The sequence below is a fragment of the Siniperca chuatsi genome, linkage group LG11 (assembly GCF_020085105.1).
Source record: "Siniperca chuatsi isolate FFG_IHB_CAS linkage group LG11, ASM2008510v1, whole genome shotgun sequence".
Taxonomy (NCBI): domain Eukaryota; kingdom Metazoa; phylum Chordata; class Actinopteri; order Centrarchiformes; family Sinipercidae; genus Siniperca; species Siniperca chuatsi.
The window spans coordinates 16,682,536-16,697,858 of NC_058052.1; the positions used below are offsets into that span (position 1 = coordinate 16,682,536).

At 39.9% G+C, this 15,323-nt stretch overlaps 1 protein-coding gene across 34 annotated transcripts in view; it reads left to right on the top strand.

Annotated features, from left to right (window-relative positions):
* kcnma1a (potassium large conductance calcium-activated channel, subfamily M, alpha member 1a) overlaps positions 1-15,323 on the top strand; it is a 142,609-nt gene that overhangs the window by 103,470 nt on the left and 23,816 nt on the right. For 5 of the 34 annotated variants that reach the window (XM_044214232.1, XM_044214237.1, XM_044214235.1 and 2 more), the window contains 8 exons: positions 388-474; positions 569-645; positions 1,878-1,886; positions 5,635-5,808; positions 9,594-9,626; positions 9,980-10,060; positions 11,746-12,096; positions 13,995-14,088. In XM_044214232.1, coding sequence (XP_044070167.1) covers positions 388-474; positions 569-645; positions 1,878-1,886; positions 5,635-5,808; positions 9,594-9,626; positions 9,980-10,060; positions 11,746-12,096; positions 13,995-14,088 — 906 coding nt within the window. The remainder of the gene's footprint in view (positions 1-387; positions 475-568; positions 646-1,877; positions 1,887-5,634; positions 5,809-9,593; positions 9,627-9,979; positions 10,061-11,745; positions 12,097-13,994; positions 14,089-15,323) is intronic. The other 29 variants (XM_044214266.1, XM_044214257.1, XM_044214268.1 and 26 more) reach the window with 19 other exon arrangements.

Consider the following 15,323-nt stretch of genomic DNA (forward strand, 5'->3'; position numbering starts at 1 on the left):
GTCCCTTTACTTGTACATCTCTGTCCCACTTCTCACCCCGGGGCAAACCAATACCATTCTGTAAAGAAAAGAATTAAAATTCAATGTGCTGTTGTACATTCTGTCCATTCATGTGAGTATCACATCAGCAAATTGCCCAAAATCAGAGGAGCAGGTGTGTTTTTATGATAACATATAGGACACAACACAACTCAGAACTTTAACAGGGATGATTTCTTGAGAATGATGCAAAAAAAAAAAACACAGTCTAGATAAGCGCAGTGCAGGTCCGATTAACGGCTTCAACAAGTGTGTGTACCATTCCTCTTGATTAGCATGTTGTGTGCATGAGCAGAGTGTTGTTCAGAAGTTAATGAGCATGATGTGTCTATTTCTCTGATTACCCAGCATCCTCATCAACCCGGGCAACCATGTCAAGATGCAGGAGGGAACACTGGGATTCTTTATTGCCAGTGATGCCAAAGAAGTAAAGAGGTAATCCGGCCATCCTGATGAACAACTGATCACTAATTGTGTAAAATGGACAGATTATTTTAAGTGCTAAACATTTTTACTGTGTCACTTTTAGAGCATTTTTCTACTGCAAAGCTTGTCATGACGACATCACAGACCCTAAGCGGATCAAGAAGTGTGGCTGCAAACGACGTAAGTAGCTGTGCCTTTATTCTGCCCCATCGACACCCCTCCTTCCCTTCCTCTCACTCCAAAACCTACCTGTGGGTCTGTCTGTCTCATTATACTTAAGATTTTACTAGTTTGTACACTAATATTATACCTCTCATTGTGTCATTGTTCTTCTGTACTGTGGTACTGTGTTTTAAAGGTAATATATGTTGTCACACCATTATATCTTTAGGAAAGTGTTTATTATGGGTCACATTTGAACTTCCATAACATCCATTATGGGTTGATCATCAGTCAATATCTGATTTGTTTTGTTTTCCTAGTTGAAACGTAGGTGTTGTGATCTATGAGTGTGTTTTCTTTTTGGTTTAACCATTGAATAAATACTTTATCTACGCAAACTGAGAATGTATAGTAAAATGAGTGAGAAAGGTACAGTAGATAGAGCTGAAATTGTATTAGTTGACTGCTGTACAGACAAAAAAGAAAACATATACAGTAAGATGAGTTATGATATCCCATCGATGTCTGGGACACTTGAAAAACATAATTTATAATTGTAATTTTACAAACGTGTCATAGACATACTGTGCTGTTAATTGTTAAATTTAAGACTTTTCACAATACACAAATGCCCCAGTCAAATTGATATTTTTTGCCCTTTTTTATGCAGGCATAACATTACCATTAAGGCAGGAACAGCACATGAATATAACCTGACCTATGTAGAGTAGTCACTTGTCAGGACATGTTAGCCACTGGATAAATAATTCAGGTGAATATCCCATATTTCCACAAAAGGTCACAGACAATTACAGTAAGTAGACAAAGCATGGTTTTAAAATAGATATCCACCATTTCCTTCTTTTGTCTGTGTCAGTTCAATTATTCAGACAGTTTTTTGCTCTCCCAGCTCAATAGAATCAACAGGCCTTTCACACTCTAGTTTCATTTAGATCAACTGTTTACTTCTCTTTGCTTTCTTAATATCTTCATGTCTCAGACTCTGGTGATGGACATGATGTTATGTTTTATCTTATTACAGTTGTTGCCAACAAGAGAGTTGCATTTAGAAAGATGACAGTTCCATTACTGCAATGGAAGTCTGTCCTACAGTATGTTCTGTTCTATCATGTTTTGTTCTCTTCTGTTGTTTTTCCCATGTTTCTTTATGACCAGTGACACACTTTTCATGTATTTCCTTCCCTGCTGCCTTTGGAAAACGCCACTTTATTTTAACTACTCACTGGTAGTGATTTATTGTGAGTAAAAAGAAAATGGGTGTACTATTACCCAGAGTGCAGTGCAAGTGTTTTTCCTCTTCAGCAAATAGTATAATGTATCTATGTTGCATGTACCAGTGTAGCTTCTGCATCCCTCTCCTCGCCTCTCATTTCTACACTGTGCTCAGACCAGACCAAAACCAAAATAGCAGAAATCAAACTCACACCAGCATCAGGCCTCCTCATCATCGGCCCAGTTAGCTGATGCTTTTACTAGTTGGAAATGACAATTAAATAGAGTGTGACTTAATCGGATGTGGCCGATGAGCTCTGCTGTTTTTCCTCACTATTTGATCATCAAACCAAACTCATATTTTGCATTTGGAAGCCAATCTGCCACAAGTCTTATGTCATTACCCATGATTAACCTCCTTATAGTGTCATGCTCCAAGAAAGTACAGAAGGAATGTAATAAAAATCTGAGATGTCATACAGTAATCATAGAGGAGAGCTAACACAAGGGGAAGAAAATTAACAAGAACCACTGAGATTTAAATTGATCTGCTTTTTGTCAAAGGAAGTTTTGTATGTGGCTGTACTTTCAGAGAGCAGTCCTTGCGGGAAGTTCTTCAAATCCTAACGAGCTAGGTTGCCAAAACACAATCAAAACAATCTGGTCTCCCCTTTGCCCCACTTCTCTGTGATCTCAGCCCCTTTCTAAACTCTGGGTCCTCGCCCTGTTCGGGCTGAAGTTTAAGAGACCATTAGTTCCTCTCAGAATTGGAATCACCACACCAGTCTTGTGCATTTCAAATCTGGTCAGTCGTTGGGCCCTTTTTTCTTTTTTCTTTTTGTACTCGCTGTACTCGATGAAAAGTCCACGAGCAATACACAGTGTCATAGCATTAGATTGCCACTAGATGGCGGTGCCCTGCCAGAGTCATGTCCAATAATACAACATTCAAATGGTGATGTCTGTAGAGGAAACTCAGATCCCCTGAAACCTGTTCAGCAAAAATGCAAGGACCAAATCTGTGTGTTTCTGTGTATTGGGCTAATACATTTGATCAAAAACTGAATCTAGAGTTTGACAAATTGACATGTTACATGAATAAGTTTACATGATATGGTGTAGTTGGGTTATTGCGAGGGCTGTGTGCCCAAAGTCTAAACTACTATGTTTGTTATTTTTCAGAAGTTCAACTCTTGAGCTACTGTAACAGTATCAGTATTTTCCTTGCACTCTTGCTGAATAAGGACGCTTTAGGGGGATATATCAGAATGGTGCTTTCTTTGGGACATCCTTCATATTCAACATAGTGCCCTGATAGCTTCTGTTTGAGTAGAAGAGCCTTGATGGATTACAGGAGATGGTGACTGATCAAACCCATGCAGACAGTTTATCAGGGCGGCCGTCATGTTGAATCTTCAATTAGGAATGCCCTGAAATGAACACCTTATAATTGTAGGCCGGAATCTGGGTATTTGTGAAGTCAGAAGTCAAAGACATTGTCAGTGTGTGTGTGTCTTGTGTTTTACATTACTCTCCTTCCATGTGTCAATAATCTACATCGTAAGATCCATGTACTGTGGTCTGAATGCCCAGGCGAAAACTCTGAAGTAAAGAAATTTCAGCATGAAGTGATAGCCTCACTGCACTTGTCTGCCATGCCCCCAAAACTGTTTCAATACTGTGAACAGTTATCTCTGTACCTCTCCTTGTTGCTGAGACCTAAATGACATTTTCTGCATGCTTATTACATGCTCATAAGGCACATGTGCATGCCACAGGATACAACAGTCCCTGATGCCTTCAATCCCATGGGTTATGATCTGCATTTCCCATTCTTTCCTTTGCCAGAAGCTGAAACATATTACTTCATTCAAGATCTTATTTTCTGATGTGACTCAGAGTCAAACATGCTGAAAGTGTCTGTGTAAAGGTGCCAGACAGTATTAGTCTGCTGTCTGTTTGCACCTTGGCAATGAGGGAATGGGGACCAGGGACTGTTTCTGCCCAGAGTCACAGCAATCTAGATGTGCTACTCTGGGGACTTTCACTCCCACTTCCCTCAGGGTTCAGAGCTTCACACACACAGTCACACACACAGTCACACACACACACACACACACACACACACATCGCATAGACAGAAACTGCCTGCTTACAGTAATTTGGCTGCAGGCTGACTAGTAGTTGAGTAGTTTATTGCTGTGTAATACTACTTTCACATCCAGTCTTACCTGAACAAGAGCACCAAGTCTCCAAATTGCCAGTTCTTTACAAGGACGATAATTGAAAAGAAACATCAATGAAATACTTTGATACAACAGTCATTATGGGATTGGTGTTGATCTTTGTAATATACAGTAAGTAAGTGATGATGTAGGCCCACTTATGTGTAATAAATGCCATTGTGACCTGCAATGATCCTTGGGCTCCTAATGTTTTAGACATTACTTGTGAGATTTGAAAAAATATATCACTTCCCTAGTTTAAATTGAATGCTGAAATGTAATGTTGAAATGCATTTTCCCCTTAATTTTGTCCCTTGAGAGTGAATTTGGAAATACTAGATAAGAGACTCTCATTTACCCTACTTATTGTCATGTTTTATCCCCTGATTTTATTTACAATTAAAAAAGACATGTATATGTAATGGCACAGTCAGTATTTTTATTTAGAAAAATCAACATAGTTTCTGCTTCTCAACCCATCACAATTGAAACTGCTCCAGATACAAACAAACCAGTATAATCAAGTTAGCGTAATGTCCGACACAGCAGTGTCTATCTGAAGTTTGCTAACGTTTGCTAACATTAGCCACCATAAGCCATTAGTCATACCAGACCATGTTAGGCTGTGTTATTAAAACCCCTGAGTGTACTGAACAGAGCAATGGTGCATTTTATTACTTATACTTTCAAATTTCCATCTGTAAGAGGAAGAATGTTATTTCCTCTTTCAAAAGATACATAAGTTGCATAATCTCACTTTAAATTGACACAGAATCGCAGAGATATTACATCTGTATTAATATGTAAACATCTGTATAATGTATCTTTTGTCTAGACACACCATTTATGCACACATGCACATTAGAGTGAAGCTTCCCTTGGTGAGTGGAGCAGTGAAACTGCAGGTTTGAATATACAGTAGCATGAATTGGCCGGTCTAGCCAGTAGAATAGTGTGATGCCTTGGACAGAGCCGCTACAGCTGCATGATGGGATACAGGTACGTGATCCACTCCTTTAGCCACATGGATAGAGGATGTACAAATGTATGAAACATTGTATGAGGTTTGCTGCTGAAGACATTGCTCATGCCTCTCTTCCCTGAATGCTTCCCTCCCTCTCCCCTTTCTCCTCACCCCTCTTCCCCACTGTTATAGTTTTGCCTTTTGACCTGTTACAGCCTTAGCACACAGCTTGACCTCTCGAGACAAGAAATAATGTGCTGACATATGATTATAATATTATTAATGACTATTATTAATATTGTTATATTGTAATGTGTCAAAATTTTACTTATGCTTTCTCAGACAAGAAATTTAAAAAAGGAATTAAATGGACGACTTGCTGAGTTAAAAGTAATTGGATTTTTAAATAAATCTTGGCGCTTTGAGTGTGTTTATTTAATCTGGGGCTCAAGTCTGTGGGAGCAGGTGGCTAAGGCTTGCACTTTCTGATGAAGTTAGCTTCCGACTTCCCCTGGATGAATATTTCTCCTTTTTGCCATTAACCTGCTGCTTTTCCTCTCCTCTCATCCCAAAACATGACTGTAGCCAAGATGTCCGTCTACAAACGAATGAAACTGGCATGTTGTTTTGATTGCGGCCATTCAGAGCAAGACTGCTCTTGCATGTCAGGCAGTGTACATAGTAACATGGACACCCTTCAGAGGGCCTACCCACTTTCCTCTGTCTCTGTTCATGATTGCGCAACCACTTTACGTGCCTGTAAGTTACACCGCCCAACACATGCTGTTACATGTCTGTGGTGTGTGCTCCGTGTATTGTACCATGCAGAGGTACCGTACGTGTAAGTGTCTGTAATGTCGTCTAAGTGGTGTGATATGTTTACTGTGACTCCATAGTTCCTGTAGCTGTGGCTTACGTGAATTTATTTTTGTTTATGAACAATTTTTACTCAGTGATGTATTGTGTTTGCTTCTTTCATTTTCTATCTATCTATCTATCTATCTATCTATCTATCTATCTATCTATCTATCTATCTATCTATCTATCTATCTATCTATCTATCTATCTATCTATCTATCTATCTATCTATCTATCTATCTATCTATCTATCTATCTATCTATCTATCTATCTATCTATCTGCCATTTTTTTCTGTTATAAGGTTTAACAGTTAATCTCCTCATTTTCTTTTATTTATATATGTGTATTTATAGTTTCATCACTATTTTCTTTAGTCATTTATCATTTTCATTTGACATTACTAGTTTTATTTCATGAGTGTAATATGTGTGGTGGGTAAGTGGTGGTGTGGCTCTGTGGTGCTGCTGTACTGTACAGTACTGTAGGTGTTAGACATGTGGCTACCGCATGCTGCATCAGCCATGCAGTTGTGTGATAATATCACTATTGGATTTGATGTGTTTTGAACTATGTAAGGTAAGACATCATTATATATAAAAATGGAACGTATTATTTATTCTCAAGGTTTTATGCTGTAATTTATTGATAATATTTGTTAAATTATGTCATATCTTTACTTTGAAGGCCCTTATGAACCTGAGTTAACACTGTTTTCAGTTTGCACGCTTTTCAGTTAAAGCGGCTTTGCCTTTGTTTAACTTTTTTTTTACCTTTGACTTAACCTTACCTTACTGTGCAAAGTTTTTAGTTTCACTTTAATGCAGAAGATAAGAGAAAATCACATTTGAAATGGTGTTTTCTGACAGTCTTGTCAAGCCTGATAAATGAGGAGCAGAACACCGATATTAAAACGTGTTTTTATTGATGACACTAGTTCAGGAAAGTAACTATTAATATCTCAAGCAACTGAAATGCCCTTTCACTCTTTTAGGCATTTTTTAAAGAAGGACACATACAATTTTGCCCACAATTAACACCTTTTTTGGGACAGAAAGTCTCAAATTGCACATTTTATTGTGTAAAATGTCCTGCTCAGCCTGTGATCGCAATTGTCTTAAGTAGTGTATCTCTCCTTTAGACTTTAACAGTCTACGACACATACACTGGGAGAAGGGAGGAGAATAAGGAGGAAGGAGAAGAAAATTAAATGGGGGGTGAGAGTTGTTTTGTATGGTTAGAAAGAGGACAAGAAAATAGATAAGGAAAAGGGAGCGAAGCAAAATAGTTGGCTTGATAAAGAAAAGGTAGGAGGACGAAAGCTCCTGGAAGATCCTGCTCCTTTCAGTTTTCCTTTTGAGTGGATGGGAAATACTAAATTGTCTGTCAATTAGACATGGCAGCAGTAGGACTAGCTATCAAAGCCTTGGGTTCAGACATACAGATCTGATTTCCTTCTCAACATTCTCCCACCGTCTGCCGACTCAGCCTAGATTAGTGTCAAACATGCCATGATGAGTTTGGCTTGGCCTCTTGTAGTTGGGCCTGCGCTGATATCCCTCGGTACCAATTACTGGCCATTACATGGTTACTGATCTCACTTCTCTCTCAACCCCCTGCAGGATTTAAGGAAAGCCTCCTCTGTCTTAGATTTCTTTCCCTTTTTAACTCTGACTTTGTCTGAACAAAGTGAGTTTAGTGAAAGAGTGCATTGGGCTTTGTCAGTCAGGGATTGTTGGATTTCCTCTCCCCATTTCCCGTCTTTTTTCCACCAGACTGAGAGGATAAGACATCTTTATCCATGATGACTTCATGCTCTTGTACATCTGAACCAGATTTTTCTAGACCGAGTATTTGGATAATTGATTCCTTGGATAGCACTCTTTCATTTAATGCACCCTGATGCAAGTCACATTCAGACCACACAAATATATAGTGCAACACAGAGACCACATTAATGGTGATGTAAACATAAACCTCTGTGTTGCTTTATGGATAAACTCTTGTGCACATAGAGCAATCTCTGGACAAATGAGCTAACTAAATTAATGCAGTTTTCTGTTACTAGAGCATACATATAGAAACTTTGGTCAGGCAGTGAATTATTGGAGTGAAAATAAAATGAGAGACATGAGTTTGAATTAGAGGAGGACACTTTTGCAGATAAAGAGGTGGAAAAAATGGACAGAAGAGAGCAAAGGCGAGCAGTTTCTACTACTTGTGAGTAGTTAAAAATACAGTTCAAAGCACAAATTATATATGTAGAGTAGGGTACAAAATATAGTTCCCCATTGTGTGGTTGTGTATACTGAAGTTTTAAAATATTACCTCAGAAGTTATTTTGAGTTGTTCAGCTGAATCAGAAGTTTATTTTTGGTCTGTATATTAGTTACATATGGTCTTTCTTTGTGGCCTGACCATCATCACAGTCGACCAGCTTCCTTCAGAGAGAAAAGCTAGAGACGTGACAGCTTTTATATAATGGAGAGGCTGACGCTTCTATAAAGCTGGGCTATGGACAAGGGTTGGGGACCCAGGGCTCGGGAGATGCTTTCGGCTAGTCCACAGCCTTCTGGGCTGTGTGTGTGCGCGTGCATGTGTGCATTTTGTGTGTGTAACAACATGCACTTGTATATCTGTGTCCGTGCATGTGTGTGCATCTGCATCTCATTGCTGGGGACCTTATCTATCCTGACACGGAAATTATGTTTGCATTTTCATTTTCCCAGCCCTGCTGGTCCGTCACCAAACTTGCCCTGACAGCTCCTGTCCACCAGGCAGGCTTGGTTCCCCCCCTTCTACCCTCTGTCCTATGCCACCTCGCTACGCCCCAGATGCTAGCCAGTTAGTCTGCTGCCTCTGCGGTGCGAGCAGATTGCTAGAGACAGATGCCAGGGCCACTGTGGGTCCCTGTTTGAGGATCTGTGTCATAGGCCAGCCCTGGGCCCTCACTGTGACCTTTACTGCTGGAAGAGACTCTGGGAAAGAGTGGGGAGTGTCAGCAGCTCAGAGCTCAGTTCAAGTGCCCCCTGTCCAGTACTTCTATCGGTACCAGTCTTCAGTACCTCCTCAGTCAAGGTCATAAACTGTAATCCAGACTGCATGTAAAGATCAAGTCTCTTTGCATTTGTGCTCTGTTAGCGCGGCTGTGTTGAGTAGCGAGCGTCTGCTATCTGTGTTTTGGACGCCTACATGCACTCAAGTATGTAGTTGTTGTCTTTGTTTCCCATGGTGGCTTTATTTGTTGTCTACAGACCTCACAATGTTCATAACATTTCAAGTCTAAATGTAAAAAGTCAAATTGAACGAGTTTCTAAATGAGAAACATTACATTGTTTAATCTACTACTCAAACTGTGTACCCTCAAATTTAGCTCTTTTGAAAAGTTCAGCCATTAGACTGTCATTACATCTCATTACAGGTTTAATACACTTTCCTGAAAGCATGGCTCACTCTGAGAATGGACAGTTAATTTCATTTACCTGTCAGTCTTTTTTGTGCCATCATGCCACACTTGAATCATCACCACCGTTAGGTTTTTCCATTATTTAAATTTTTTATACTTCATCATAGTTACATTTGATCTAATTGCCGTCCACCGCTCATATGTTGATTCCTAATGTGCCTGTTTCATTACATCATTTCTCCCTCTGTGTGACCTGCCACTTGTCTTTGCATTCTCCTCAGCCAAATATAAGTATAATGGATATGTCAGATCACGTAAGTGTGTTTCTCTGTCCTTCTCCATTCTGCTCCACCCCTCACTATGTCATTTAACATAATTAGTACTGATGCTTTGCTTTAGTATTTGCTTCCTTGTCCCTTATTCCTTTAGAATATACTGATGTTGTCTTGTGTCTTATACGGAGACAAAGTAAACTCACAGTTTAACCAGTGTTAAAGTCAATGTTCAACTCAGCTAACTTACCTATCATCTAATCATTTCAGCATATGTTGACAGGAAATTAAAGTAATGAATTCCTGGTATTAATAGCAACTGAAAAGAAATTATTTTGTGTTTGATAAACCATGTAGTCCCATGAAATATTTTTTTTGTATTGTGCTGCATGTAGCAGCAGATGGCGCTACAACACCAGGGAACAGTGGAAGTCAAAAAGAGGCTGGCGTTCGATTCAAAGCTGATTGCAATTTAGGTAAATCTTTGGTAAATAATTGTTAAATGCATTACTTTTTACTCTACTGGTTAAGAATAAATTTTAGTTTTGGAATGCTATTTGTCACCTCTAACGTTTTATATGTATATTTTTATTTTATGTATTTGTTCTTATTAAGCATATGGATATTGAATACATTTTTTTGTTTCTTCTTTGAAATAGTGGCTGCCTCTTAGCAGAACTACAAGGAATCGCAGCAGTCATAATATCAGTTTTATTCTCATATTTAACAGTAGCAAAACAACAATGCATGGCATAAAAAAAGCTTTTTCATGCAGTTGCAATGCACATGAAGAACAAAGCTTGCTCATGCAGCAAACCCTGTAGAGGCAAAGCCAGCTTAGCTCACATGCAAAAGTAAACATTTTTAGTTGTTATTCCTCTGCCTCATCATCCAGTTTACATTGGGTCACGGCGATCTGATAAGGCTTGCATGCAGGACAGTACCATCATGTGATTAGCATTTCAGGAAGGGACAGTTGCCGTCTGGGTTGTTCAGGATGCACAGTGGACCTGCCAGGGCGGGTGAGCGCTCTCTAACGCTGCACGTGTTTGACAAGGGCCAGATGAATCCAGGAGCTATCGGTGGCGCCCCGTAAATCAAGGAGGCAGCTGACGGCTGGGATAAACGTCTGTTTATCGCCCAGGGCCACCCAAGCATGCTCTCCTCCAAACAACCAACCAACCAACCACCCTTCTACCAAAGAGAGGAAAAGGACTCTGCCTCTCCCATTCAACTTTACAACCCCTTCAATACATACAAACATACGGGTTGACTCTGCAACCTCAGTCGTATAGTGTGTGTGTATGTGGGTGTGGTGGGACGGCTGGGTGAACATCAGGTGTACATGTGTTTCTACATGCACATGAGTATTTATTCTCATATTAGACACAGCAGGTTCATACTGTGATTACTGTCAAAGTTAAAGTAAGTAAAAACCAGCATGTAAATGTCCTATTTGAGAATAGAATGACTGCAAACCACATTTCTATACATAATCCAACATGAATCCTTTAAATGTTTAATGATAAAAAGTTTTTGAATTAGTAATATTATAAATTATTAGTTCTAGTTTTATATTTGTTGAAATGGAAGTACGTGCTACACATTATACTTGAAATGACACAATATCTGATTGGATTTGACTGACTTTAGCCAAGTCATGTCTCTGCTTTGTTCTACCAGAAAGTGTAGCACAACAGAGAAATAAAACTGCGAGGCTTCTTATTAATTCATGTTTGTCACAAATGCAAAGCAAATGTCGCTGTGAACATTTCACTTGGAGCGTGTGCCAAGTAGATAAGAGATGTTGAATAAATATGAAGTTTCAACACCAGTTTTAGAAAGATGGTAAATGATTCCTGTTTTTATGGCATGGATTTTTGACTTTCAGAAATTACTTAATCAAAACTGAAATGAGAATTTTTCACATAATTAATTAGGCTATCACATATTTATTTCAAATTAGTGAATGTCTTTCTTAGTTACCTCTTGGCTTGTTAACATCCTACAGTAAAATGATGAATTTTGTTGTAAGACAATTCTATAATTTAACACAAAAATAACACTAGTTAATTTTCTACAGTTTAACACAATAGTTTAATCAGTAACTAATTTATCAATACAGGCTTTCTCACACTTTTTATTCTTCATTGTTTGACAGTAATGGATGAAGTTAGACCTTTTCGAAACCGATCAGTTAAAACCACCGGCTGCATCTCCACCTCCATCACCTCAAATGCGTTCCCTCCCAACAACCTGCACCCCAACCAGGACCCCGTGGTCAACCCGGGCACAATCAACATCCCCCTCGTTAATAACCGTAAAGGAAGTCTGCTCCCCATGGGGCTGGGGCCTGGGCCTGACCCCTCGAAACTGCGCCTCAGTATCTCAGGTCCAGGAGACGTGATGGGCAGATCCCTGGCTGAGAGTCGGCTGAACCGGGCCCGCAGTCTGCCGGTGAAATACCGCTACCACCCCAGTAATGCCATGCTGCTCAGTCACAGTAGGCACTGTAGGTTGCCCCCTTAGCGGGATGCATCAGCCAGTAACCCCGCCTGTCCCGTCCTTTCATTTTGTCTTGTTTGCTGCATGACTGTTCACTCTGCTGGAGCTGCTGCTGTTGTTGATCCTGCTGCTTTGCACGGATTTGCCTGCTAGTGCAGAGGCTGCTACTGTTTACATTGGTGGGTGGACTTCCAAACTGTGGAGTGCTAAAACATGTGAATTTAGAATTGACACAAAAGAGATGCTTATCAGTATTTGTTTTCAGAAATGCTGCAGGAGTTGTGAGCTCTGAGGATATTGACCTTTGAGAGCTGGAATAGAAATTTTAATAATTTACTGTGAAAGCCTTTATTACCCAGTGGCTGGAAAGTATTTAATTTTTATTGTTGTGGGTGTAAGTGAGAAGTGTTATGCTTTTACTGTTAACAAATTAAGTTTAAACCAAGAAGAGTCTGTCAAACAATATGGCAGGGAATGCATATTTTCTGATGTGGTATTTTCAAAGTACATTAGAGAGAGAATTATTTGTAAAGTGGAAAGTGCTTGTGATATTAGCTATTCTGAATGCCCAATTGCATAAAGGAAATGTCAGAGAATGACATTTTATTAGAAGGCAAAGTCATATTTCTTATCTTTTATTAGCAGAATTAGATGACAGCCTAGGATAGGTGCTCAGACAATGATGAATTTCCACATGCTTGGAATAGTCACAGCTTGCAGCGTGCACATTGATTTGAACTAATATCATGCTGTGTTATTGATTCTAACCAAAGGACTAATATGGGTTTGAAGTGACGGTGCACTTGGCATTTGCGCTGGGAGAGTGCAGAGTGGATAAGAGTATCTGGGTGCCTGTCTGAAAGCTCTTGAAACTCACAGACAGTCGTGAAGATCAGACCACTGTTAACTTGACTGAAATCTTCAGACGACTAGCCCTGGCCTCACTCTGGCTGCTCTTTCGCGTCCTCTCTGTCTGACTGGGACACAAGCAAAGTTTGAAAAATAGTGTTTTTCTTCCTATTTCTAAACACAGAAAAGCGTAGCTGACAGGAAGCTGAACTTAAATCTGATCAAAATAATCTTAAAAACACAAAATGGACTATTTAATCTTACATAAATAATTATTTTTTCTTTTAAACTGTTAAGCCCAGCCCTGACCTTCTTCCACTGGAGGATGATGTGTATTTACTAGCTGCTTTCGATATTCATAGTCCACTATTCTTACCCTGTTAGTGTGCACTGTCGTTCATGATGTGTGTTGAGTGCTTAGTGCTCTCTTGGCATGGAGGTAGACCTGTAGAAGAGCCATTGTGCATTTTAAGTAGAACTGCAATGATGGGGTGGGGTTCAGATAGTTTTATTAAAAATATAAATGAACTACCCACTCAAGATCCATCTCCATAACCTTTATATATCTCATTGTCACTGCTTTTGCCCGTGCCCCACTGACAATGACAGTCTGTACCATCACATGGCAATTAATGGTGTAGGTAAGCATGGTCACTCTGATGCAGACTGCTAGAGGTCCAACCACCCGCACAATTTAGCAGGTGTACTGAACAGATGCAGTAGTGTATTACTGAAGGCCCTGTAAAAGTGCACCTTAGAAGAGCCAAAATATGGGGATTTTGGGATGTGAGCCTTCTGTAACATTTTCAGGTCGTAAATTGTTTTTTTCTCCGTGGTTTTCTCCTGCCTTTCTCAGATTTACCATTGTCTGTTACTAATGCTTTCTCTATATTTTCTCAATTTGACACTGAATTATTAATTTTTCTTTTCTTCTGTTCAGTTTTTTGTTTTTGTTTGCAATGATTGATTGATTTTTGGCTATTTTTTTCATGTCAGGTCCAGCACACATTCCCAACCATCTGTCTCTATTCTGACATTCTGTGCATGTGTTTGCAGTCGAAGACGAGCATCCATCAACTCTCTCGCCCAAAAAAAAGCAGCGCAACGGAGGGATGCGAAACTCACCCAACTGCTCACCCAAAATGATGAGGTAAGAGACGCTGATTTCGTTCTCCTTCCAGCCTTCAAACGGGGAGTGAGAGGAAGTCAGATACAGGGAAGAAGGGAGGGAGGGAGGAAGGGATGGAGGGATGTGTGTGAGAGATACTTCAGAGGCGGATGCTGCTGATGGTGAGATGGTGGGAGTTTGGATGGATGGGAGGGGGCAAATTAGGGGTGGCAGAAGAAGGAGGTAAGAAACTCTGTGAGAGAAAGAGAAAGATGAGAAGTGCCTTGTTAGGTTCTGGCTGTTTAGGATGCCATGCTGTCAGCTGTTAATGACAGAGCTGAAATAATATTTCTGTCATGAAAAGCGGCTGTGAGGAGCCGTTGAAAACTCCTCTGGCTTTAAAGTCGCAGCTGTCACCTCCTCTGGTCTGGTCCACATGTGCTCCTTAAACAATGCTGGCACTAATGACACCAGCAACCAATCAGAGGGACCTGCATGGTTACTTTGCCCTCGGGCTACTCCTCTATTGTGGGAACCCCTGTGAGTACTGTTTCTGGTACTTAAGGCCATATGTGAGATGTAGCCTCACAATCAAATATGAATTCAAATATTACCTTCCTTTTATCCTGTCCTGTGGAATTAAATTGCTGTTAATTGATTTTGAAAGATAAAAGGGGTAGGTTTTTGTGCTCCTCTGGCTGCGAGGCGGGGTTAGCAACATGACAGCGGGGAAAATACAGGGAGGCCGAGCTGTGCGGATTGGGACGGCAGGATAAAGGCATGGCGGGGAAGATCTAAAAGGACAGGAACACTCATAGTTACGCTGCCCCACTCTTAATGAGAGAAAGTGTTATGGCCATCATCTTTATGACTTTACAATAGGAAAATCTGAAGAGAGAGCTGTGTGGTTTTTGTCACACACACACGTCACTGTTAGTAATAACGCAGTGAAGCTGCACTGCAGACGAAACTCCTCTATCTGAATTGTCTGGGAAAATATTTATCTCCAAATCATATTTTCTGTATGGAATTTAAATCTTAAAAACAAAAAACCCATTATATGTACAGACTGTTTAATTTCTACAAATAAGCATAATATACAAATTTAAAATATAATAGTTTTAATTTCTATCATTTAACTTTTTGATTTCTGTGTTCACTTGGTATACATTGTTTTTGGTTATTATTGCATTGTAGTGTCTTTTCCTTACATTGTAGTCGAGTTCTTTGTATGTTGGCCCTGCTAGATTCCCTTAGGCAGCGTTCCTCCTACTGCA